The 27,031-nt window shown below is 38.0% G+C and overlaps 1 protein-coding gene across 1 annotated transcript in view; it reads right to left on the bottom strand.

Moving 5' to 3' along the window:
- The window catches only part of LOC141318513 (uncharacterized), an 81,009-nt gene extending 54,830 nt beyond the window's left edge, over positions 1 to 26,179 (bottom strand). Inside the window, 11 exon segments of the mRNA XM_073833201.1 lie at positions 1,478 to 1,651; positions 1,820 to 1,993; positions 7,254 to 7,422; positions 7,425 to 9,169; positions 9,619 to 9,702; positions 11,791 to 13,660; positions 18,636 to 19,178; positions 19,266 to 19,312; positions 22,344 to 22,505; positions 23,096 to 23,269; positions 24,287 to 26,179. Of these exon segments, the coding sequence (XP_073689302.1) occupies positions 1,478 to 1,651; positions 1,820 to 1,993; positions 7,254 to 7,422; positions 7,425 to 9,169; positions 9,619 to 9,702; positions 11,791 to 13,660; positions 18,636 to 19,178; positions 19,266 to 19,312; positions 22,344 to 22,505; positions 23,096 to 23,269; positions 24,287 to 26,061 (6,917 nt within the window). The 5' untranslated portion in view covers positions 26,062 to 26,179.
- Positions 26,180 to 27,031: the final 852 nt, after the last annotated feature.

Consider the following 27,031-nt stretch of genomic DNA (forward strand, 5'->3'; position numbering starts at 1 on the left):
GGTCACTGTACAAACGAGTCTTTTAGCTTGCAGCGATGTTTGATGCCGCTTCAGTTCAGTGCGTTACATGACTGCCCCCTACTGATCATGTCTTTCCTGTGTCAAAGCATTTTCTAGGATCCCTCACAATACACAGGTGTCACGCGAGACCACTTCCGTTCCCGCGCGCATTTTAAATGGCCAGATCCGTAAGAACACCATCCCCACTGTCATAGTGGTGGGAACCTAATGTTTTGGGGGTGTTTTCAGCCGGTGGACCAGAGAACCTAACCACAGTACACAGCACCATGAAAAAGGAGCAAAAAATTAAAAAAAATTAGTCCTTCTTGTTAAAATGTAAATAAAAGATGAGTAATACTTTTTTTGCACAATGTGCATCATCTTATTATCTTCTGTGAGACGTCGGTGTCATTTAAAAAAAAATGGTTTAATAAAAGTAACTTTAAGGGCTTGAATAATTTCGGTTTTGTCTATATATATATATATATATATATATATATAGTGTTGGGCCGCGATCGGCGTTAACGTGCTGCGTTAATGTGATACTCTTATCGGGCGATAAAAAAAATATCGCCGTTAATCTATTCTCAAAGTTGGGTTGGGAGCTGGGTCTATACTACGCAAGCTATGATGACTTTCACCTTGATATTTTAGCGCGGATCTATACCTAGCCAAATTGCACTGTAGGGGGCAAGAACGAGTCTTCGAACTTGTGTCTATGCCTACTGTGAAATTACCACATCAAACTTGACTTGCTAACATGGATGCCGCTATGAAGCCGCCGGGTTTGCTTCAGGGCAGGGGCGTTGCTAGACCCTTTTTACTGGGGCATGTGCCCCAGTGAAAATCTGCTGTGCCCCAGTAAAAAATCTCAAATTTGAGTTATAATTTACTTTGATAATCCCGAAATAAAGACATTAAACTATATGCGACAACTGAATTGGCGTTTCTAAAAGCAGTTTAACCGAAGACTATGCACGCAGATATCCATGCCTGTGCGCGCCTGTGTATTTAACTGCAACGCGCACGTCGTGCAGCCTTTTGCGCAGAAGTACTTGGTTACACAAATTTGTATAGTTAATTGTGTTGTAAATGCAATTGTCAAGCAGTTTGTGATGCATTTTGGAAACAGGAGATGAGCGCCTGGTCTAATGCACCACCTGGCTTGAGAAACCCTTTCTCAAAGATTTACTTTTAGTCATTATTTGGGTAGCACACATATTCTGAATGCCTTCAGCAGAATTCAAATTAGCCATTTTAATCTAGATTAATTCCAAGATTACAGTGAGATTAATCTTGAATAAAAATAATAATCTATATATATATATATATATAAGGTTTGGATCCAACCGTAGATTTGTGAGCTAATAAAGGGAAAAACTGAACAGTTTCCCAAAATGTTTTCCTCATAAACTTGCATGACAGGGCATCTGTAAATATTAAAATCACAAAATTAATCTGTGTGTGAAACACAAACCTCAGTATGTTGAGTTGACAGTTTGGACTCTTCAGTCCAGCAGACAGCAGTTTCCCTCCTGAATCCTGCAGATGATTCTTACTCAGATCCAGCTCTCTCAGGTGTGAAAGGTTTGAACTCAAAGCTGATGCCAGAGCAGCACAACCTTCCTCTTTCACCAAACAGCCAGATAATCTACAACAACAGTAATAATGTTAATGTGCTTAATTTTAGAGATGTTTTAGATCTTATTTCTGGCATTAGGGAATAGCAGCATGAATATGGGGTGTGTGATTATTGGAATATAAAAGAAGTTTAAAAAAAAAGCAGCATGAAGGTGGGGGGGGGGGTGTATATACAAACCTCAGTATGTTGAGTTGGCAGTTAGGACTTTTCAGTCCAGCAGCAAGCAGCTTCCCTCCTAAATCCTGCAGATGATTGTTACTCAAGTCCAGCTCTCTCAATGGTGAGTTTGATAATTGTAGAGCAGAAGCCACAATTTCACAGTGCTGATTAGTGAGATTACAGCCTGCCAAACTGAAAACAACATGTACTCTGGTTAAAAGGCATGCTGGTCTGTTGATATCCACACCAGACTGAAAGACTTCCTTAGCTCATTGCCTCTCAAACCTGTTCTGGGGATTCCCTATCATTGCATATTTTGGATGCCTCCCTCAGCAGTCACACCACTATTCAATTTCAAGTCTTCTTGACTTAAAAAGTCTCTACTAATGAGCTGATGAGTTAAATCAGATGTGTTGGATGAGGGTCCAAAATTATTTGGTTTGAGTATAATATAGACAATATATATATGTAGAGTCAGGTCTATAAATATTTGGACAGCGACACAATTCTAACATTTTTGGCTCTATACACCACTACAATGGATTTGAAACAAAATAGATGTGCTTTAACTGCAGACTGTCAGCTTTAATTTGAGGGTACATCCAAATCAGATGAACGGTGTCGGAATAACAACAGTTTGTATATGTGCCTCCCACTTGTTAAGGGACCAAAAGTAATGGGACAATTGGCTTCTCAGCTGTTCCATGGCCAGGCGTGTGTTATTCCCTCATTATCCCAGTTACAATGAGCAGATAAAAGGTCCAGAGTTAATTTCAAGTGTGCTATTTGCATTTGGAATCTGTTACTGTCAACTCTCAAGATGAGATCCAAAGAGCTGTCACTATCAGTGAAGCAAGCCATCATTAGGCTGAAAAAAAACAAAACAAACCCATCAGAGAGATATCAAAAACATTAGGCGTGGACAAAATAACTGTTTGGAACATTCTTAAAAAGAAGGAATGCACCGGTGAGCTCAGCAACACCAAAAGACCTGGAAGACCAAGGAAAACAACTGTGGTGGATGATCCAGAACAATCTCCAGGAGGTAGGTGTATGTCTGTCAAAGTCAACAATCAAGAGAAGACCTCACCAGAGTGAATACAGACAGTTCACCACAAGATGTAAACCATTGGTGAGCCTCAAAAACAGGAAAGGCCAGATTAGAGTTTGCCAAACGACATCTAAAAAAGCCTTTACAGTTCTGGAACAACATCCTATGGACAGATGAGACCAAGATCAACTTGTGCCAGAGTGATGGGAAGAGAAGAGTATGGACAAGGAAAGGAATTGCTCATGATCCTAAGCATACCTCCTCATCAGTGAAGCATGGTGGTGGTAGTGTCATGGCGTGGGTATGAATGGTTGCCAATGGAACTGGTTCTCTAGTATTTATTTATGATGTGAATGCTGACAAAAGCAGCAAGATGAATTCTGAAATGTTTCCAGCAATATATATTATATTTAATATATAATATATAATATTATGGGCCGTCGAATCCCCCGAAAGTGCCGTAGAGCAGCAGGAGGAGGACGTTGATGTCAGAGATGCCGCCACCCCTCGCGCTCCAGACCTAAGCAAGTCCGTCCTCGCTGCAGCCTGTAGCGTGATGATGTAGCTGGATCAGGTCCAATACGTACTGGACGTTGTAACACGCATGCGCGGTGGTTTGTTTTGCTGATATTTTTTAAAATGGGGACAAAATGCCCGATTTCCCAACACATTGAACTGAGCAATGCCATTGTACCATGTATGCTACTTCAAAACGCATACAGCTCAGTAACGTCAGCATTCTGTATTACCTGAGAGGGGGTGGGATTTTTGTTGGGAAAGTTGGGGGAGAGATGCACACTTTGATTAGACTTGATAAACACATGCAGCATCTTAATCGTTAAGAAAATGGTATTCCTAATAAATGTCTCGAATATTTAGATTTTGTCCAATGCTTCTCTTTCTTTTTGGAATTATTAGACACATTTTACTATGTCTTTTCAAATGCCTGGGTCTGTTTAATTTCCTTAATTATACAATTTCTAGCACTATTTTTAAACGTTTATCCAAGCAATAATATGTAAATTATATTATGTATAAACCAGGGATTAAAAACGAATTCCAAGTAAAAACAGTATTTTTTTTTTCTTTACATTTCCAGAGGTCGAAACGAACTAAATTAAACATTACTTAATAAATTCAAGGCACTATATTTTCCTTATTAATTTGATACAACTATTATAGCTATACAATTAATACACATATAAAATTATATTATTTTGTCATATTCGTGATTCCTGAATTTATGTATGTGAATTTGTTATGTTTGTATAAGAAAATTTGTTAACCTAGCCTATTAAGTTGATTTAATATTCTTGATAATTTTTAGAAGTTAAAAGTTAAGAAAAAAGGAATTAGCTTGTAGTCTATGTATATTTAGGGCTATAGGCTAATCTTTTTCGTAACTCTTATTACACTGTAGATCGAAATAAAATAATTCTTGATCATATTTAACATCGGAGAATCACTGACATAATTTAGAGTAGGCTACTTCGAAAACGAAACTATTTAAATCTGTATAAAGGAAAGACAAAATAAATCACAACAAGAACAATCTGTATTTTTCTTGTAATCACGAACATTTATTTTGACAAAATTACCTAATTAATGCCGAATGATGTTTGACAGTGAACGCATCTCCACTGCATAGGCGCATAGTCGCCAATATTAAACATGTGGGTCAGGAAGCGGGTCGGGTACAATGCTTTCTTCTTCTTCTTTTTTTTTTTTTGCAGTCCGAGTTGCGGGCGGGTTAGTTGAAAACGTCGGTCGGGTTCGGGTTGTTTATACATTGACCCGCGCATCACTGATAGCCATTAAAGAAGGAACTCTTACCAGTCAAAATATCATTATGCAAACTTAATGAATTTATTTATTTATTTATTTATTTTTTATTTTTTTATTGGTGCTGTTATTATTTTTCCATTTTCCCTTGAGTGTGTACTGCTATTTCATCTCTACTAATGCACAGGTTAGAATATCATCACAATACAATATTGTCCCTTTAAACCAGCGCATGCCTATTATATTCAGAGATCGCTACTGCGCATGTGTCTATATGGCATCGGCAAAACAAACCACCGCGCACGCGCCTAACAACGTCCAGTATCAAAAAAAAGATACAATTAACGAATATTTTATCATTATCCTACTATTACTACTTGCAAAATTTCATATTCACCGATGCAAATTCACTCATTATTTTTAAAAAAGAGGTTCAACAGTATCCAAACTATTTCATTATCCAAAAATCTTAAACTGTCAATTTGTTTCATCTTTTTAATTTACATTGTTAAAGGTTTTGTTTTGTATTTTATTTTTTTTTTATTGTATTATATACATGTAGGCCTAGAATGCTGATATTTTTGTACTTTTGTGCTTTGTACCTTAGCAATAAAAATAAATAATAAAAAACGTCCAGTACGTATTGGACCTGATCCATCTATGTCATTGCGCTGCAGCCTGCAGCGAGGACCTCTTGACCTAAGCGGGGAGCGTGTGCGGCTGCTGGACTCCGCCCCTTGCCTGGACCCTTCCCTACTGAACACTACCCCTCCTTCACGGTACCCCTTCACGACAAGGAAACCAGATTCCCTGTTTATTTGGACATTTTATTTCCCATTTGGACACTTTTCTTTCACTTTCTGTTTAATAAAAGCCTCTCAGAGGCCTGACGCCACACACACATATATATATATATATATATATATACATATATATATATATATATATATATATATATTTTTTTTTTTTTTTTTTTTTATGGTAATATATTATGGTGTCCACAGAAAACATGAAGCACAACTGTATTCTATATTAATCGTTATATAGATCATTCTCGAGCAACAAATTGGCATATTAGAGTGACTAAGAGCACTAAAGACTGGAGTAATGATGCTTAAAATTCTAAATGAATCACAGGAATAAAATTTCACTATATTACTGTTTTTTTATTACTGTATTTTTTATCAAATAAATGTAACCTTGTTGAGCAGAAGAGACTAATCTCAAAAACATTTCAAAATCTTTATGATCCCAAACTTTGAGCAGTTATGTTTTAAATTAATCATTCAATTTGACAACGCAATGATGACAATCTTGAATATGTGAGAAAATCTACATGATTTGAACTGTATCACTTATATGTCAGTTCTTACATACTGAAATCAGAATATTTGTAATATCATTGTTAAATTCATTAAATTGATTTTCAATGTTTGTTTGTTTTTAAATAAAGAGTAATTTTTTTCATAATAAAATATTTGTTATCTTTCTTTTTCAAATTAATTTTTACTATACAAATATAAAAAGTTGGATAAATGCAATGAGTGTAGGTGGCGGTAAGGGATTGTTTTAATGAGTGATCATTACTTCAGATGGCCGATTCATTCAAGAATCAAGGAAGTGCCTGTCTTTATGAACGGATCACTAAATCATTGACTCAAATGATGAATTAAAAAAAAATCTCAGTGGTCGTTCAGTAACGACACACCGTTGTGTGCTGCTTGGAGATTAGTGTATTATTGTTACTCGTGTATTGAATGAAAATCGATGACAAATCTGCAATTGCGCTCGATACTCAAAAATCAGCACTCTTTTAGTCGCCTGATGTTGCTTAACTAGACTACATCCTATGTGTTATATATATTTATTCCATTCCATAAGTAAATATTTATCATAGTATGTTTTGTTCTGTGAGTTTCTTTGTATGTGCTGTTGCGCTCATTTGTTTGATTTCTCCATGAGAGTCTCCCTCTCACACAGAACGCGGTTGCTCAAGCTTCAACTGGTGCTGCCTTGTTACTGTCAATACATTATTAATTACCTATCATCATTTACAACTAATGTAATAAAATCATTCACAGTCATTTTGGCCTAAATTGCTCAATTGAAATACACAATTTCTTATAACTTTACAAAATTTAAATTCTCTACTTATTTTTACTCTTTACTGTCCCAGTTCACCACTGTCCAAACATCCAACATTAATTTTATATATATATATATATATATATATATATAAATTAAAATATGTTATATCAACTCATGAATAATTATAGCAACAATTATATTACATTACTTCAGTATTTCAGGTTATAGCTTTTAAGATGATTATTTATAACACACAATGGACACCAAATTAAATTTTTACGTTATATTACGTTTTATTTTGATGGTCCCCTTAGTCTAATAACTATAAGGTTGAACTTTCCAACTACATGTCAATTATCACTACTTAGAGTATTAGACTTAGGTTAATGTTGCTTGGGAATTAATCATTACAGTGCAGTAATGAACATTTATGCTTGTGAACACAAACCCTAATAAAACACATCAAACTTCCATCACAACCTATGTAGAACCTTACGTAAAATATAATTGCGTTCAGTTTTTCACACTTACAGAGCTTTTCTGCAGTTCCTCACAGCAGGTAACAGCCTCCATCGACCCTCTTTTGATTTGATATTGTACTGTTTAAGGTCCAACTCATCCATAACCTCCTCTGACATCAGGATTATGTTTGCCAAAGTTGAGCACTGAGCAAGAGAAAGATTTTTTTTTTGCTTGTTTTAGAGTTTAAAAATGCCTGCATTTCTTTAACAACAGAGTTATCCTTCATCTCAATCAAGCAGTGCGACAGATTCATCCATCTTTCAGGACTGACATCGTTTTTTTGACCTCGTTTGAGGTTTTGGATTATTTTCTTAATGCTCTCTGGGTTGTTCTCTGTGTGTATCAGTACATCCTGTAAGAGTCTCTGATTGGACTCCAGTGAGATGCCATGAAGAAATCGAAGGAAAATATCCAAGTGTCCATTTTTACTCTTTAAAGCTTCAGTCATTACTCCCTTCAGAAGAACATCAAGAGGAACACTTTCACATTGAGTTTGGGACTTTCCTGTCAGGAACATTTTCAGAATCTCACTGTTCTTGTGTAAATAGCAGTAAAACACATGCAGTGCTGCAAAAAACTCCTGAAAGCTCAGATGTACAAAACTGTAAACCTTCCTGTGATTAAACACAGATTCCTCTCTGAAGATCTCAGTACAAATCCCAGAATACACTGAGGCATCAGAGACGTCTATGCCGCTTTCTTTCAGGTCCTCCTCATAGAACATCACATTACCCTTCATCAGCTGATTGAAGGCCAGTTCAGCAAGTTTCACAATCACATCTCTGTTGGACTGCAGGAGTTTCTCCTGATCTCTTTCTTCATATTTCTGGTTCCTCATACGTGTTTGAATAAGCAGGAAGTAGATGTACATTTCAGTCAGAGTTTGAGGAATTTCTGCACTGAGATCTTGTTTCAGGAGGTTTTGAAGCACAATGGCTGAGATCCAGCAGAAGACGGGTATGTGGCACATGATGTGGAGACTTCTTGCTCTTCTGATGTGTGAGATGATTCTGCTGGCTTGATGCTCATCACTGATTCTCTTCCTGAAATATTCCTCTTTCTGAGGGTCATTGAATCCCTGAATTTCTGTCACACGGTTGATGTATTTAGAGGGGATCTGATTGGCTGCTGCTGGTCTGGTGGTGATCCAGATGAGAGCAGAGGGAAGCAGATCTCCTTTCATGAGGTTTGACATCAACACACTCACTGTTGAAATCTCTGTCACATCAGAAACTTTCTGACTGTCTGAAAACATCAGTGAAATTCTGCTTTCATCCAGACCATCAAAGATGAACACAACTTTACATTCATCATAAATCTTTGAGTCCAAACCTTGGAGTTCAGGATGAAAGTCAATCATAAGTCTGTGAAGACTGTACTGATGATCTTTAATCAAGTTCAGCTCTCGAAATGGAAGCACAAACATAAAATCTACATCCTGATTGTCTTTTCCTTCGGCCCAGTCCAGAATGAACTTCTGCACAGAGACAGTTTTTCCAATTCCAGCGATGCCTTTAGTAAGAACAGTCTTTATTTTGTTTGTTTCTATTATTTTCTCTTCATATCCTGGTTCAGATAAAGGATTAAAGATGTCATTGCAGTTGATTGGAGTGTCTTGGAGTGTCCTGTAAGTTTTCTCCATCTGTAGCACCTCATGTTCTTCATTCACCCCTTCACTTTCTCCTTCTATGATGTACAGCTGTGTGTAAATCCTGTTCAGGAGGGTTTGATTCTCTTGTAGTTTGACTCCCTCAAATAAGCTCTCATACTTGTTGTTCATGCTGGTTTTGTGCTGGTCTTTGACTCTCTGCAGAGATTTGAGCTGCAGGTCTGTTTCTGAGTCATGATGACAGATGTGGTTCTTATAGTATGAGGGTGTGAAAGTCTCACAGGACACATATCTGATCTGGTTAGATCTCTCACCTCTGAAAAAACAAACATAAATGAGCTTTCTCAAAAAAGGGAAAATATTTAAATGTCTCTAATATTAAATAATTGTGTAATTAACTAATAAATTCATCCATTGTGGCCAACAGATTCTTCTTATTACTATCAATATGACATTGATGCAGAACACTGATGTGTCTCTTAATTTTTGTGTAAGTAGACAAAAGGGAATGCACATAGAGAAGCACACAAGAACACTACTTAAAGCAACTTCATTTTACAAAGAGCCTATTGAGTTTTTTTTTAGTTCTCTTTACTGTATATAATTTTTTGTATTTTTGTTATATTAGCTGTTACAAAAGAGGGCAGTTTACTTTTTTTCAGTCTAACCTTTATTGCAGAAATAAAATAAAAATGTCCATTTCTCTCTTGTTATTTCTTTGTACATTCTTCTTTTGAATGTCTCACTTTATTTGAATATACTCACACAGAATCAAAGGGCACTGATGCATCACTGAAATCATGAAGCTGAAGTGGAGAAGCTGCTCTCTTTCTCTTGCTGCTGATGATACTAAGAAAAAGAGAAAAATATTTTAGGGGGCATATTCACAAAACTTGTCACAATGTGTGTATGAATTAGAGTGCGGATCGGGCCGCGTTTTTCTGTCCGAGCCCGGCCCGCGTCCGACAGAGCAGTAACAATCCCACCCCCAGCCTGACAGGCATTAAGATATTTGTGTCCGAGCACGATCCCAGCCCGACACAGTTAAAATCCAAAAATTTTCTCATGCTAATGACACATGCACTTTTTTGTGTGGAAAGCCGGCTTTTATTAAGCAACTGTACGAAGGCGTTCGGAAATGTCAACAGATGAGAGCATCAGCGCACACGGGGCAATATGCACGTCTTTTGTTGTCCTGGCTAGTTTGACACATTTCCGCACACAGGAAGACGGATTTGGGGTAATATTTTACATTTATTTTAATCACAAAAACAAACCTTTGCATCAAGTGAAACCTACTACGCAGTTTTAAATTTTAAATGGTCAATGCCTTATCGCGCTGATGTGACCGGGCCTGACCCGGACCCAAACATCCTTTCTAAATATCTGTCCGAACCCGGTCCGGCCCATTGCGTACCGTCGGGCTCGGGTCGGGTATCCATCCTCTAGTATGAATGCACAACACGATGTGATAGTAAAAGCAAAGTCTTTGATAAATCCTCAGCCTGGGACACAGCAGACAACATTTGCAACAGATGTAGCCATCAAGCCAAATATTGAATTCATACAAATAAATCAGAACATTTAAGTATACAAGTTGAGTCATAATAAATAAAGTGAAATGACACAGGGAATAAGTATTGAACACATGAAGATAACAAGGTGCAAAATGACATAGAAAGCCAGGAGATCACCTGAAATCTGTCAGTATTGAGAGAGAAACCCTGCCCCCTATCAGTACTAACTGATATCAGCTGCTTTAGTCCTTACTGATGGCCTATACATGCTTCTCATTACCCAGAAGGCACACAGGAACGACTTCATGATGGGTAAAAGCAAAGAACTCTCTCAAGATCTTCGTAATTTTATCGTTGAAAAGCATTTTGATGGGAATGGTTATAGGTGCATTTCCAGAATGCTGAATGTTCCTGTGAGCACCGTTGACCTTCTGATACCTTATCAATTTTTTTTTTTTTGCCTTTTATTGTGATAGGACAGATCAGAATTGACTGGAAGCAAAGTGAGAGAGAGAGATAGAGGGCAAGATCGGGAAAGGCAAACAGCTGTCATTATCGCAAACGATTCCTTTCGATATCATAATCGTGCGATTAGGCGTAGCTTCTAAGTGAACTACGACTCAGTGTACTACATGCTTCTCCATCTCAAAACAGATGCTGGAGATTCACGGCTAGTCACAGAACTGGCTTTACTGACAAAATGCACATGACAATTGCGTTTGATTAATTGAGCAGCCCTAGAACAATGTCCACTGTTTGTGTTCAGGTGATACTCTTCAAAATGGTGCTAGGGTGATGCCGAGGAGAAGAATTGTTAAATAAAGTTGTTATTTTTTGTTTTCTTTGCATACAAAAAGTATTCTCATAGCTTCTTAAAATTACGGTAGAACCCTTGATGTCACAAGGATTATTTTAACAATCTTCTTGCTACGTTTCTGGATGCTTATTGTCTTAATTACGTTGCTGTCTATGGGAGGGCCAGAGTGCTGTCAAACTGCATAAAAAAAAAGTTCTCCTCTGTTTTTTTCTGCCAAAACAAAAACGTATTGATTTTTCGTTTGAAAGCAATGAAATTTACAGCCATAAATACTGTGTTGGAATTGCAATTTTTCCTAATACTTCTCTTTCTTCTACTTCTATCTTTTCCTTCTTCTTCTTATGATCATTATATGCCCATTTTTTATTTTACAGTACAATAGGGAGTGGTTCATGTTTTTCATTATTCTTTTTTTCTGTTTGTCCCTAACTGATAACATATCTGATTGTTGTTTTTCTTTTAGCTGAAGTACGTTTCATTGCATAGTTTCATTTCAGTGGTAGTGTCAGTGTGTTAGGAGTTTACCTAGGTAAATAACTCTTTATTATTATTAAAATATTCAAGAGAGGAACCTCAGTAAGTGCAGCAAAAAAAAGTACTCACACAGGGTTAGAGGTCAGAGCATATACATCACTGACATAAGGGACCGTGCATGGAGATGCTGTTCTCTGAGTGTAAACATCACTGAACAAAGGGGGTTGACCCATTGAGTTGTTACTCTTCACAGACACAGAGCTGTATCCTGGAGATGCTGTTCTCTGACTGTGAACATCACTGAACAAAGGGGGTTGACCCATTGAGTTGTTACTCTTCACAGACACAGAGCTGTATCCTGGAGATGCTGTTCTCTGACTGTGAACATCACTGAACAAAGGGGGTTGACCCATTGAGTTGTTACTCTTCACAGACACAGAGCTGTATCCTGGAGATGCTGTTCTCTGACTGTGAACATCACTGAACAAAGGGGGTTGACCCATTGAGTTGTTACTCTTCACAGACACAGAGCTGTATCCTGGAGATGCTGTTCTCTGACTGTGAACATCACTGAACAAAGGGGGTTGACCCATTGAGTTGTTACTCTTCACAGACACAGAGCTGTATCCTGGAGATGCTGTTCTCTGACTGTGAACATCACTGAACAAAGGGGGTTGACCCATTGAGTTGTTACTTATCACAGACACAGAGCTGTATCCTGGAGATGCTGTTCTCTGACTGTGAACATCACTGAACAAAGGGGGTTGACCCATTGAGTTGTTACTCTTCACAGACACAGAGCTGTATCCTGGAGATGCTGTTCTCTGACTGTGAACATCACTGAACAAAGGGGGTTGACCCATTGAGTTGTTACTCTTCACAGACACAGAGCTGTATCCTGGAGATGCTGTTCTCTGACTGTGAACATCACTGAACAAAGGGGGTTGACCCATTGAGTTGTTACTCTTCACAGACACAGAGCTGTATCCTGGAGATGCTGTTCTCTGACTGTGAACATCACTGAACAAAGGGGGTTGACCCATTGAGTTGTTACTTATCACAGACACAGAGCTGTATCCTGGAGATGCTGTTCTCTGACTGTGAACATCACTGAACAAAGGGGGTTGACCCATTGAGTTGTTACTCTTCACAGACACAGAGCTGTATCCTGGAGATGCTGTTCTCTGACTGTGAACATCACTGAACAAAGGGGGTTGACCCATTGAGTTGTTACTTATCACAGACACAGAGCTGTATCCTGGAGATGCTGTTCTCTGACTGTGAACATCACTGAACAAAGGGGGTTGACCCATTGATTTGTTACTCTTCACAGACACAGAGCTGTATCCTGGAGATGCTGTTCTCTGACTGTGAACATCACTGAACAAAGGGGGTTGACCCATTGAGTTGTTACTCTTCACAGACACAGAGCTGTATCCTGGAGATGCTGTTCTCTGACTGTGACCATCACTGAACAAAGGGGGTTGACCCATTGAGTTGTTACTTATCACAGACACAGAGCTGTATCCTGGAGATGCTGTTCTCTGACTGTGAACATCACTGAACAAAGGGGGTTGACCCATTGAGTTGTTACTTATCACAGACACAGAGCTGTATCCTGGAGATGCTGTTCTCTGACTGTGACCATCACTGAACAAAGGGGGTTGACCCATTGAGTTGTTACTTATCACAGACACAGAGCTGTATCCTGGAGATGCTGTTCTCTGACTGTGAACATCACTGAACAAAGGGGGTTGACCCATTGAGTTGTTACTTATCACAGACACAGAGCTGTATCCTGGAGATGCTGTTCTCTGACTGTGAACATCACTGAACATAGGGGGCAGACCCATGTAGTTGTTACTCTTCACAGACACACAGCTGTATCCTGGAGATGCTGCTCTCTGAGTGTCAACAGGAGCCTCCTCCTCTCTGTCCTCATACACACTCATTTCACAGCTGCTTCTCTTCTTCCTAGATGAGACATTTGGTTTCAGGCCTGTATGTGGAAAAAGTGAAAATAGACTGAATATTAACAATTTAAATTGACCAAAGTGGCCAGACCTTGTCATGTAACTTGCGTTGCCCTTTCAACAACAACAAAAAAAGTCTGATACTGAGCGTCAAATTATTATCTTAATGCTAAATGATACTGTGCACAAAGTTTTACATTCTTTCTGTAATTAATATATTTTACAGATGTTTCTGTATAGTATAGACTGAATTATGAAGTTTATTCTACTTTCATATAGATGTAAATTATCAGAGCTAAATTTAAGTAACAGTGCAAATCTGCAGATTTTGGCACAGTTCAGGTCCAGTACAGTTGCTGAGTTTGGCCTGTCTGTAGGTGATTTACTTTCAGCAAGAGACGTTTGGGTCAGTGTCAGACTGCAATTTTATGTGGTGTGTGAGACAAATTCAGTCAAAATTGTAAATCAGATGTTTCATTACAATATGGTCTGATGTAAATTTGCATGGTCAGTTATGATATTTGCAAATACCTCAAAACATGCATTGATAATAAGAATAGGAAATATTGCAGGTGAGATCATCAATCGCCTGACTTCAGTTCATCACTAGTTTGCAATGAGATAATATCATTAGTCATTCAGACCACATAGCTCCAAATTAAAACGTCTCTGTTATCACGCACATTATAGACTAAGAGTCATGTCATGTCTTTAAAATCTGATTAGAAAGCTACATCCTCCACATTTGTTGGCTCCCTTAAGGCTGCCTCATTTAAAAAAATAAACCATCATGTGTTGAACACATTTATTAAGTGTTATTTATTTTGTGGTGGTTTTGTTGTCTATGTTTTTTGTGGTTGTTTATGTTTTGTTTTGTTTTTTATAACATCACATTTCAGACTCAACGACGGCTCTTTGGTCATCATTTAAAAGTGAAGTTGTGCCTGTCGCGACTTGTGGCCGCCTTTATTATGTCACCATGATAGTAGCTCTCTGGGACAGACAGCGAACAAATTTGTCGTGTTTAAATTTCACATAAGATCTGTTTGGACGAAAAGTCCTCACTGATACAGCAATGAAATGTTAAACAAGCTTACCGTGACAAGTGAAGACATTTGTTAGATTTCGAATCCTCCGAAATGGCGTCTCTGATACGATCCCTTTCGGTTTCACTTTATGAGACAAACAGGTCAGTTCCGCTAAAAACCAACTCCTCCCCAAATTGAGCGCGATGACGTTGGGCTACGTGCTATACGCTTTTGTTAATACAGACTAATAAAATTTAATTGTTATTGTGAACAATAAAAAAGGAAACTAGAGGGCGATTATATAATATAGTTTATAAATCAAAGCTCTTACTGTTAACGTACAAAAACATAAAGATTTCTTTGGGCATGCTACAACAGCTGATAAAGAATAGTAAAATAATAAGCAGAAAAAACAACAACAACATAAGATTAAATAATGTGTTCTTCGTGAATATCCCAAAATACAATCACTACTGACTATCTGCAATTGGTCATTTATTGGATTTTTGTATCAATTTACTTAGAAATAAATAAAACAATAAAATAAAATATTAAAATTGTTCCGTGCACACGCTCGATGATTGAATTTTACACATTTTGGAATTTTAACTAACATATTTTTTTCACACATGGCTTATAACATTCCTTAGTATGTTATACTGGGCTTCCTGCTGTATTCTGTTGATACTGTTTGTCTGTTTACCTTTCTTGTATCCTTTTATTTCATTCATTGTGTTTTTATTCTTTGTAAAGCACTTTGATCAACCTTGGATGTGTTTAAATGTGCTCTATAAATAAACAATGTTGTTGTTAGTCATTTCACACCACAACATTTTTTTTTTTTTTAATTTGGCAGAGGCTATTTACTGTACACTTAGGTTTATTCTTTATGGTAGATGCTTTAGACAGAAATGTTTAATAAATCTTGTTTACAAAATGCAAACAATAACACTATTTATGCTTTTGACACAAAGTGCAAATGGTGTTTGTAGGTAAAATTGTGTGTAGTGTGTAGTATTTGCACTCAGCGTAAATTGACACTACTTACACTTTTATTAAAAAAAATCTCTATTTCCAAGTTTACAAATAGTTCAGATTACATTTTGAATCCAAGATTTTAAATATGGCTTTAGACTCTGAAATACATTGAGATACAGTATATTAGGAGCTGATACTGCAGGATTCAGGATATTCACACAAGATATCGCTCTTTAAATGAAGCAACATGCAGCATATTTTCAAAACTATTTGTTGAGTCAACTTAAAATAATGTGTTAGCAAGCTGCCTTAAAATGTTATTTTCAGTCAACTCAAAAAAAAGTGTATTCAACTTGAAATATTAAGTTGTACTAAGTGACAATTTAGATATTTGAGTTGATGCAACTTACACTTTTAAGGCAACCGGGTAACAAGCACAGCTGTTAAGTTTAACAAACAATTTTTTAGGCCTATTTGCACACATATGTTTTTTTTTTTTAAATTTGGAGGTTATCCCAAATCTAAATTTGCATGTGATAATATCATTGTTTTCATTAACAAGTTGGGCAAGAAGATGTTATTGTGTCCAGTTTGGTTTTCTTTTACGCCTGCATGTCTTTATACTGTATCAGCCATGATTATTCTACTCTGTTAATTAAAAGGCTGTTTATATGCATATCTGCTAATTCTTTACCAGCAGCACACATGTAAGAGGCTGACAATTAGCTGAACATGTACAGTTGTATTCAAAATAATAGCAGTGTTTTAATTATAATAACTTTTATTTTAATACACACAAGTGCGTTGTGGGAACTTTACTGAAAATGAAGAAAAAAATATTAGGCTGTTCAAAATAATAGCAGTGCCTGCATTTTTCTTTACAAAGTCAAACATTTACTGTATAAACTGAAAAAAAAAAACGTATAAATTTAGTTTTCCTTTTGAAACACTGAACTTATATTTAGTTGTATATCCAGAACTGCTTCACATCTGTGTTATACAGAATCAATCAACTTCTGGCACCTGCATGTGAACAGGTATTCCAGCCCAGACAATTGTAGTACACACCACAATTCCCCTGCATTTTTGGTTTTGCCTCAGAAACATCATTTTTGATGTCACCCCACAAGTTTTCTATGGTATTAAGGTCCGGGGATTGGTTTAGCCACTCCATAACGTTAATTTTTTTTTTGGTCTGGAACCAAGATGATGCTCATTACTGGTGTGTTTGGGGTTGTTGTCTTGTTGAAAGATGCTATTGAAAGCTCTGCTATTCCTCTGCTTTTATTTTGAACATGCACTTTTCAATTAATGAAACATATACACACTTGAGGTCTTGATGGATGCATGTGCACACAAAGTGCCAGAAAATGTTTCATACTTGCTCACTGACTGGACAAGCTGTACATTATTCAGTTATTCATGCCTGAACCCCAAACTGACAATGCTGCTTCTGTGAAAGTTCATTAAGAGTTAACAATTAATCAAGTCGCACTTTCTATAAAATTAAAATATAGCAACTGACAACACCTTGTATAATAATCACTTTTGTTTACATATGCTTGTTTGTTTGAGTACATAGCAAACAATGCATACAATGCACAATGACGTTGAGTATGTGAATACAATACAACCTGTGCTGTTTCTTAACACATATCTGTGTTTTATATATAAGGACTACACATTTTGTGTTATCTTTAACTCAACTAATGTGTTATTCATATAAACGCAAAAGTGTGTTGAAACCTTTACACACTAATGTGTTATAGTTACACAACTTTACAGGCTTTAAATTTTAACTAGTTAGGTTACTTTATTTTCTTGAAGAATCCACTGTCAGCAGTGCATGGTACGGCAAAGAATTCACCATGGTTGGAAAAGTGCACAAGTCAGGAGAAGGCTACAAAAAGGCTTTAGCTATCCCTCTGAGTACTGTTCAGGGCATCATTAAGAAGTGGAAAGCATATGGCACCACCAGCACATTGCCAAGATCAGGCCGTCCATCCAAAGTGGATAACAGAGCCAGGAAGATATTGGTAAGAGAAGCTATCAGGAGGCAAATCGCAACTTTGAAGGACTTACAAGGTTTTATGGTTGGGTCTGATCAGTCTGTGCATGTACCATCTCCCAAGATTTACACAAAGCTGACCTGTATGGCAGGGTGTCAGGAAAGAAGCCTTTCTCGTTTGCACTATGCAAAAACACATTTGGAAGAGTCTGATGATACCTTCTGGCAAAAGGTACTATGGTCTGATGAGATCAAAATGGACCTTTTTGGGTTGAATTCCAAGAGCTATGTTTGGCGAAAAGCAAAAACATCACACCACCCAGAACACACCATGCCTACTGTGAAGCAAGTTGGTGGCAGCATTATGTCGTGGGGGTGTTTCTGCCAAGTACTGCCAAGTACATCCCAATTCTTAATGAAAACCTGTATCCCTCTGCTAGACAATGACCCTAAACATACTGCCAAAACAACAACGAAATGGCTTAAGGATAAGAAGGTGAATATCCTTGAATGGCCAAGTCAGAGCCTTGACTTAAATCCAATTGAAAATCTGTGGATGGATTTGAAGAGAGCAGTCCAATACCTCTCACCACAGAATGAGACTGAATTTAAGCAATTCTGCAAGGAAGAATGAGACCCCATTTAAGGTGTGCAAATCTAGTACAGACATATACAAAACATATCCTGTAATTAAAGCAAAAGGTGGCTCTAGAAAGGAATTCAACAATGTGCTGATGACTTTTTTTGTTTTTATTAATTTGCAAAACTGTGCTTTTTTTCTTTCATTGGTCTGATGTTGTAGCACCAAAATTGTAAATAAAGCTGGAAAAGTTATTTAAAATGGGGTTTGATTTCAGGCTTTATTAAAAATAAATATTTTACAGGGGTATGACGATTTTCTATTGGCACTGTATATACAGTACACTGAATGTCTGTGCGAGTGTGTTGAAGAGAGATGAAGTGTTTGTCAGTTAGTTTCGTATTTAATGTGACACAGAGACACGGAAGAGTTAGAATTATAAAGTCTAAATCCAGCGTAGAGGGACTGAGTGAATGTGTTTGTGAATGTGTGTAAGTGTGTGAGTTTGTTTGTGTCAGAGACGCTGTAGAAGGACAGAATGCCAGCTGACTCATCCAGATACACTCCTACTCTCTTACAGGAGCCTGGACCAGCAGATATGGAAGTGGAGTGATCATTGTGACGGACAGATAATCCATAATCAGAGCAGAACAGACTCCAGGAGTTTTCATTGTATCCAAATACACAATCATTACTAAATAGCCCTCCTTTCCTCTTGATTCCTTTATATGCCACTGATATGGCAGCAGCTCTATCTCCACTCCATTCAGCCTCCCAGTAACAGAGTCCAGTCAGACTCTCTTTACATAGAACCTGAGGACGCCCATCAAATCTCTCTGGATGATTAGGATATGACTGCGGCTCATTTACACAAGTCACCTTCCTCTTGTCCTCAGACAGAATGAGGAAAACATTTGCTGTGTTTGGGTCCAGTGTGAGATCACAGGCGTCTGAGAACAAGAACACACATTTCAAGAGCAACATTTACAACAACTAAACAAAAGACACTAAAATTGTATGTTTTTTTCTGCACTTACATTTGTGGATTCCTGATCTAATCCTGAACTCTCCTTCATGATCCACACTAGAAAACACAAACACACGTTATCATTAGTGTCATTAATATGTAAAGGAACAATGTATTTTTCATTATTTTAGTCATTATTTCTGCAATGAGAGTTTGATGACACTGCAGCTTTAAAAAGTGGACTTATTATATCCCTTTTTACAAGATGTAATAAGTCTCAGGTGTCCCCAAACTGTGTCTGTGAAGTTTCAGCTCAAAATACCTCACAGATAATTTATTATATAGGTTGAAAAAAAATTTATTAGCAGCAAAATGCTTAAATCTTTAAATGCAAATGAGCTGGAGTAAATCCCTGAACAGCCCATTTTTAAGGCGCGCCCCACAATTTCTGATTTAAGGGTAAAATAGAAGTGGATGGATTTTTACCACAATAGGGTGGTTGTTTACACACACTGCAGATACATAAATGTGTTCAAAAGCCAGGCTTTGCAACTCCACCCCCTCACTTACCTGCACTCCGTTGTCTAGTCTCATCTCTTGCTTCACATGCAAGCCTTACCTGACTGCTTACCTGCCTGTTCCTTGGTCTACTCCATCAGTCACAAACTCAGCCAGACATCGCTTCTACCTTGATCTGCCTGCTAGTCCCATGGCCTTACTAGTGACATTCTCCATCACGGCTGAGCATTGCAGCAGCTTCCTGTTACAATGAACCCTGTTGAAAATGCAACAACGATTTCCTTAGGACAGAACAAAACTAGCCTTCATCATTTATTTTTCTGTTCTCAGGCTGTGCATCAAACTTTCTGGTATCAAGCTGGTCTGGTGACCTGTACATCTCAAGGAAGTGTTTGGTTAAATGGCAAGTTCACTGCATGTTCATGACCAGCTGTATCGTCTGCAACAAGGCATGTCATCAGTATATAGTGTCAAAATCTTGCAACCGCAAGCACTTGGAATGATGCTGCACTGGTTACGTTTTATCTTTTACAATTATCTCATGCATTGTGACTGCATCTCACCATCTATGACAACAGCTTTGGTTTGGAAAACCTTGTCCAATTATCCATCCGTGTACTCAAAGTCTCACCACCAGTGATCAAGAACTACCATACCTGAGGGCAGTCGTGGCCTAATGGTTAGAGGGTCTGACTTGTAACCCGAAGGTTGCGTGTTTGAGTATCAGGTCTGGCAGGGATTGTCGGTGGGTTGAGTCTCTCCACCCTCAATACCATGACTGAGGTGAGACCTTTGAGCTAGACACCGAACACCCTACTACTCCCCGGGCGCCGCAGTGTTCATGATGTGTGTGTGTGTACTTGGATGGGTTGAATGCAGAGCACAAATTCTGAGTATGGGTCACCATACTTGGCCACATGTTACATCCTTTCCTTTCCTTACCTTACATGCATCTTTGCCTGCTGCAGCTATCGCCAAACTTTCTCCACATCCTTCACCACCAGCTCCAGAACGAGTCCCCAGTTCAACCTCCAGTGGTAAGTACTTTTACTTGGATGGGTAAATGTAGAGAACAAATTCTGAGTATTAGACACCATACTCGGATACATGTCATGTCCAGCCTTTTACTCCTGGAATGAGGCAGACTATTTCCTCCAAGTTACACAGGTCCTTCAAAAGCTGAGCAAAAACAACTTTACCATGTAAAGTAACTGTACCATTTCTGCACCACTCACGTCCTTGCACCAAGAATCAGAAAACTGATGCTCTCTAATGCATTCGATCTGCATCAGATCTGCCTAACAATAATACAGAGTCCATACTCCCTCTAGTCCAATCCAGTGGACCATCAATGATCAGATCGCTGAAGCTTCCTGTATGGAACGTGTTTCTGCCAAGAGGACCTTCGTGGACTCAGTACACTTTACCCTAGGGTCTGGACATCCAGGCAGTCAGCAAACCCAGTCCACTCAACAGACATGTCGCAGGAAAACAATTGCTTTATCCAAGGATGTCCCATCTGTGCCATCTCCAAGTTACCTTGACATCTTCCAGAAGGTAAACTCCAGGCACTGCCAGTTACTTGTCGACCCTAGTCACACCTAGGAGTGGATTTTATTACAGACTTAATACAGAATCTGACTCCTATACCTCTAACCTTGTGGTTATGACAGATTCTCCAAGGCCTGCTACCTCATTTCTCTGCAATGCTCATCTCACAGGCATGGCATACAGTCTTCTGTCTCAGATTGCCATAGCCACCAACACAGTGGGAACCAATATCTTCCCTCGGACAACTATGCCCAGAACTCTCTATGACAATCCAACACTGGCCACCCCTGTTTCCCTGGTCAGGTGAACAATCTGAGGTTACAGCTGTTGACCACTGGTTAAAGAAGAGTGAGAGGGACTGGGACTCAGCATATGTTACGGAGGTTATGGCCCTGAGGAGAGATTTCCTACAGGATGTCATCCGATATCCACAGTAACCATCCAGATTACCTTGCTCCTAGAGGGAAAGGCAACTCTCGTTGTCGTCCATTTCTGGCTACAGGAGCTGTCCATGGAGGAGTGTGTACTGACACGGATTTAGCCATGCCAACAACGCCAGACCCTGCAACTCCGCCCCCCTCATTCACTGTCATTTAAAAACTGATTCCCTGCACCTGTCATCAGTTACCCAGGACATGTACTGTATATACACTCATACTCACCTGCACTCCGCTGTCAGGTCTTGTCTCTCGCATTATGTGCATGACTTACCTGACAACTGGTCAACATGTTCCTCGATCATCATCTTCATCATCCTGCCAGTGTCTATGCTGATCCCGGTTCATCTGGTATACACAACTGCTATTTGCCAGTTAAGTGGATATTTGGGACTTTTGTAAGTCTGAACTACTCACCTGTGTATGACCAACCAGTTGAGAAAAAAACAGCATTGGTTTTTTTTACACTAAGAGATTTTTTCCTCAAGAAAAATTTACATGTACCTTAAATATTCACAAATACATCAATATCACATTATATTGGATGATACTGTATACCATAATTTTTTTTGAGACATACCATGAAACTCAACCTTTCTCATTTACAGAGCTGACAGAATGAGTGCTTCTGGTCAACATACTTGAGTCTGTCCAGATGGTTGAATGTATCAGAGAGAAGCTTCAGTCCTGAATCTCCTGGGTGATTGTAGCTCAGATCCAGCTCTCTCAGGTGTGAGGGGTTTGAACGCAAAGCTGATGCCAGAGCAGCACAACCTTCTACTGTAACCATACAGCCAGATAATCTACAACAACAGTAAGTGTTCATGTTAGTGTGCTCCATTTTTAGAGAAGTCCAGTATAAATATAGCTGCAGACAGGAATGGCAAATGAGACTGAAGTCTAAAATAATTTTAGTAAAGCCCTGAATGTTTTTTTTTAACATTGTCTTTCTAAAAGAGCTGAACAATTAATGGGAAAAAGTAATTGTGGATATGGTTACAGCTGCCATGTTTACCTAATCAAGAAAAGTGCAGATTGCATTATTATATTTATATTTTCTCCCTTTGCATCAATGTTTAATATTTACATTATGCTTTTGCAGCGTTGAGCATTGTAGCCAATCACAAACAAAAGAGGATCTGGCAGAGGCAGATCTTTAATCTTTCCCTGTCAACGTAACTATTATGCTAATAATTTAATTGACCCTTGGATAATTATGCTAACACAGACCTTTATTTTAACCAAACATTCATTAAGTAAATTTCTGCTAACACTGTGACTTTCTGTAAACCATTCCTAAAAGTATTCAACATGTTCAATTGGGAATGAATGCAACACACAATAATGGCAGGCGGTCTGTACACCACCAAATCAATCATTTTGAAACACAAACCTCAGTGTTTTGAGCTGACAGTTAGAACTATTCAGGCCAGCACAGAGCAGCTTCACTCCTGAGTCATGTAGATCATTGTTACTCAAGTCCAGCTCTCTCAGGGGGTTGTTTGATGATTGTAGAGCTGTAGCCACAATTTCACAGTTCTGATCAGTGAGATTACAGCCTGCCAAACTAAAAACAAGACTCTTGTTAAAAGGCTGGTGCGTTGATGTCCCCACCAGATTAGAAAAAAAAGTCCTTCATTCACTGCTTCTCAAACTTGTCCTGGGACCCCTGTTAGTGCATATTAAAGGTTTTTATTAAAGGTTCTCATGGTTTGGTATGTATTATGGTTCTAAAAAATGTTTCTCTACTTTTAAACACAGCTGCATTTTCACAGAAACAAATAAATGTCTTCTTCAGCTACACTTTGTTCTTGTATCCAACAGCGCCATCTAGTGGTGTACATTTACATTTATTCATTTAACAGATGACACCATCCAAAGTGACTTACAGTTGAGGGATACAACAAGTGATTCATCACAGGAACCAATAAACACGAGAAGTAATATTAAATGCTAGAACAGGAAGGTTTTAAAGGATAATGAGAGTATAGACGTAAGAATAGTAAAAACATAGAGGATTGTTTTTAGCAGGATGCAGTAGCATGCTCACAGAAGAGATGCATTTTCAGTTGCTCTTTGAAAACTGTGAGGAATTCGGCTGGATCAAGGGTGGATCATTCCACCAGCAATGAATAGTGAAAGAAAACATAATTGAGAGTGGTTATGTGCCCCTCTGCAATTGAATCACAAGGTGCCACTAAATTGGAAGAATTTAACTTGGATTAAACACACCTGTAATTTGCAAGGAACAGGTGAACACTAGGATTAACTTCTTTGAATGTGTTTGTTTAGGGTTAAAACTAACCTCAGAAGGACACTGGTCCTCAGTGGCTGGAGTTGAAGAGCCCTGATGTACATTATGTGTATGATTACATAATGTAATTCTAATGATTTTGAATGACTGTCTTAGAGCTGGACTAGTTTTATTGGTAGAATGGCTAAGATAAAAGTGCAACCATGTTTTTATGTAAAAACTGATATTGATTAGATTGAGAATGTAAACATTACTCAAATTCAATACAATTTAATAGACCTCCATCCCAACTTCTGTCAAATATAATTATGTTCATATTTTCATACTCACAGAGCTTTTCTGCAGTTTCTCACAGCAGGTAATATTCTCCATCTTCCTTTTGGTTTGATGTTGTACTGTTTAAGATTAAACTCATCCAGCACTTCCTCTGACATCAGGATCATGTTTGCCAAAGTTGAGCATTGTGCAAGTGAAAGACTTTTACTTTTTGCTTTAGATTTTAAAAGCTCCTGCACTTCATTAACAACTGAATTATTCTTCATCTCAATCAAGCAGAGTGAAAGATTTATCCATCTTTCAGGACTGATGTTGTTTTTTTGAGCTTGTTTGAGGTTTTGGATTATTTTCTTTATGTTCTCTGGATTGTTCTCTGTGTGTATCAGTACATCCTGTAAGAGTCTCTGATTGGACTCCAGTGTGATGCCATGAAGAAATTGAAGGAAAAGATCCAGGTGTCCATTTTCACTGTTCAAAGCTTTATTCACTGCTTCCTTCAGAAACACATCCAGCGGAACATTCTCACACAAAGTTCTGGACTCTTCTTTCAGGAACATTTTCAAAACCTCACTGTTCTTATGTAAAAAGCAGTAAAACACATATAAAGCTGCAAAAAACTCCTGAAAGCTCAGATATACAAATCTGTAAACCTTCCTATGATAAATATCTGATTCCTCTCTAAAGATCTCAGTGCAAATGCCAGAGTACACTGATATGTCAGTGACATATATGTCATTCTCTCTCAGGTCCTCCTCATAGAACATCACATTGCCCTTCATCAGCTGATTGAAAGCCAGTTCAGCGAGTTTTACAGTCACTTCTCTGTTGGACTGTTGGAGTTTCTCTGGATCTTTATATCTCTCTTCATACTTCTGGTTCTTCATATTTGCTTGAATGAGAAGAAAGTGTATGTACATTTCTGTCAGAGTTTGAGGGATTTCTGCACTGAGATCTTGTTTCAGGATGTTTTGAAGGACAGTGGCTGAGATCCAGCAAAAGACGGGTATGTGGCACATGATGTGGAGACTTCTTGCTCTTCTGATGTGTGAGATGATTCTGCTGGCTTGATGCTCATCACTGATTCTCTTCCTGAAATATTCCTCCTTCTGAGGGTCATTGAATCCCTGAATTTCTGTCACACGGCTGATGTATTTAGAGGGGATTTGATTGGCTGCTGCTGGTCTGGTGGTGATCCAGATGAGAGCAGAGGGAAGCAGATCTCCTTTCATGAGGTTTGACATTAACACACTCACTGATGAAATCTCAGCCACATCCGAAACTTTCAGACTGTCTGAAAACATCAGTGAAATTCTGCTTTCATCCAGACCATCAAATATGAACAAAACTTTACATTCATCATAAATCTTTGAGCCTATATCTTGAAGTTCAGGATGAAAGTCAAGCAGAAGTTTGTGAAGACTGTACTGATGATCTTTAATCAAGTTCAGCTCTCGAAATGGAAGCACAAACATAAAATCTACATCCTGATTGGCTTTTCTCTCAGCCCAGTCAAGAATGAACTTCTGCACAGAGACTGTTTTTCCAATTCCAGCGATGCCTTTTGTAAGGACAGTCTTTATTTTGTCTTTCTTCTTTATTCTTATCTCTTCATATCCTGGTTCAGATAAATGATTAAAGATGTCATTGCAGTTGATTGGAGTGTCTTGGAGTGTCCTGTAAGTTTTCTCTATCTGAAGCACCTCATGCTCTTCATTCACCCCTTCACTCTCTCCCTCTGTGATGTACAGCTGTGTATAAATCCTGTTCAGGAGAGTTTGATTATCTTGTAGTTTAGTTCCCTCAAATAAGCTCTCATACTTGTTCTTCATGCTGGTTTTGTGCTTGTCTTTGACTCTCTGCAGATCATCATGCACTGATTGGTCTGAATCTAGCTGCAGGGCTGCTTCTGAGTCATGATGACTGATGTGGTTCTGACAGTTGGAGGATGTGCTGGTCTGACTGGATGCATATCTAAACAGAGAGACAAAAAAATAAATAAATATAGAAAATACCTTTATAAAAATAGAGAAAATATTTAAATGTCTCTAATATCTCTGATCTTATTTGAAATCATACAACAACCACATTTTAAAAAAATTGTTGGATTGATAGGCTCATTTAAAATATAATAAATATATTGTGGCCAACAGATTCTTCTTATTACTGTCAATCTAACACCGATGCAGAAATCCCACTGTGTCCCTTACTTTTTGTGTAATTAGAAAAAAGGAGAACCACACAAGAGCACTATTTAACAAAGAGCCTATTTTTCTTTCCAGTTTTCTTTTAAAGAACAGTTTTCTTGGAAAGAACAATTTCCATTTATATGTTTTTTTAAAAGATCTTAATTGCATACCTAAAATAAAAACGTACATTTCTTTCTAGTTATTTCTGTGTAAATTATTTGTTCTTTTGTTGAAAATCTCACTCTACATGAATATACTCACACAGGATCAAAGGGCTCTGATCCATCACTGAGATCATGGGGCTGCAATGGAGATGCTGCTCTCTTTCTCTTCCTACTGATAAAACTGTAAATAAAAACACAGAATAAAAAAAAAAAATCTTCTACAGATTATATGTCTGCTCCAATAAATTAACATGAACATTGGTGTGAACAAGCCTTGTTAACCTATAATTGAAAATTAGGAAAAACATGAAAATTAACTATTATTATTATTATTATTATTATTGATTGTCTAGAAAAAGGCACATGTGAAACTTTCAAAACGAAAACATGTTGGAACAACTGGACTTCTACTGAACATGATAATTAAGCTATCTTGGAGTATCCAATGT

The sequence above is a fragment of the Garra rufa genome, chromosome 1, assembly GCF_049309525.1.
Source record: "Garra rufa chromosome 1, GarRuf1.0, whole genome shotgun sequence".
In the NCBI taxonomy this organism is placed as follows: Eukaryota; Metazoa; Chordata; class Actinopteri; order Cypriniformes; family Cyprinidae; genus Garra; species Garra rufa.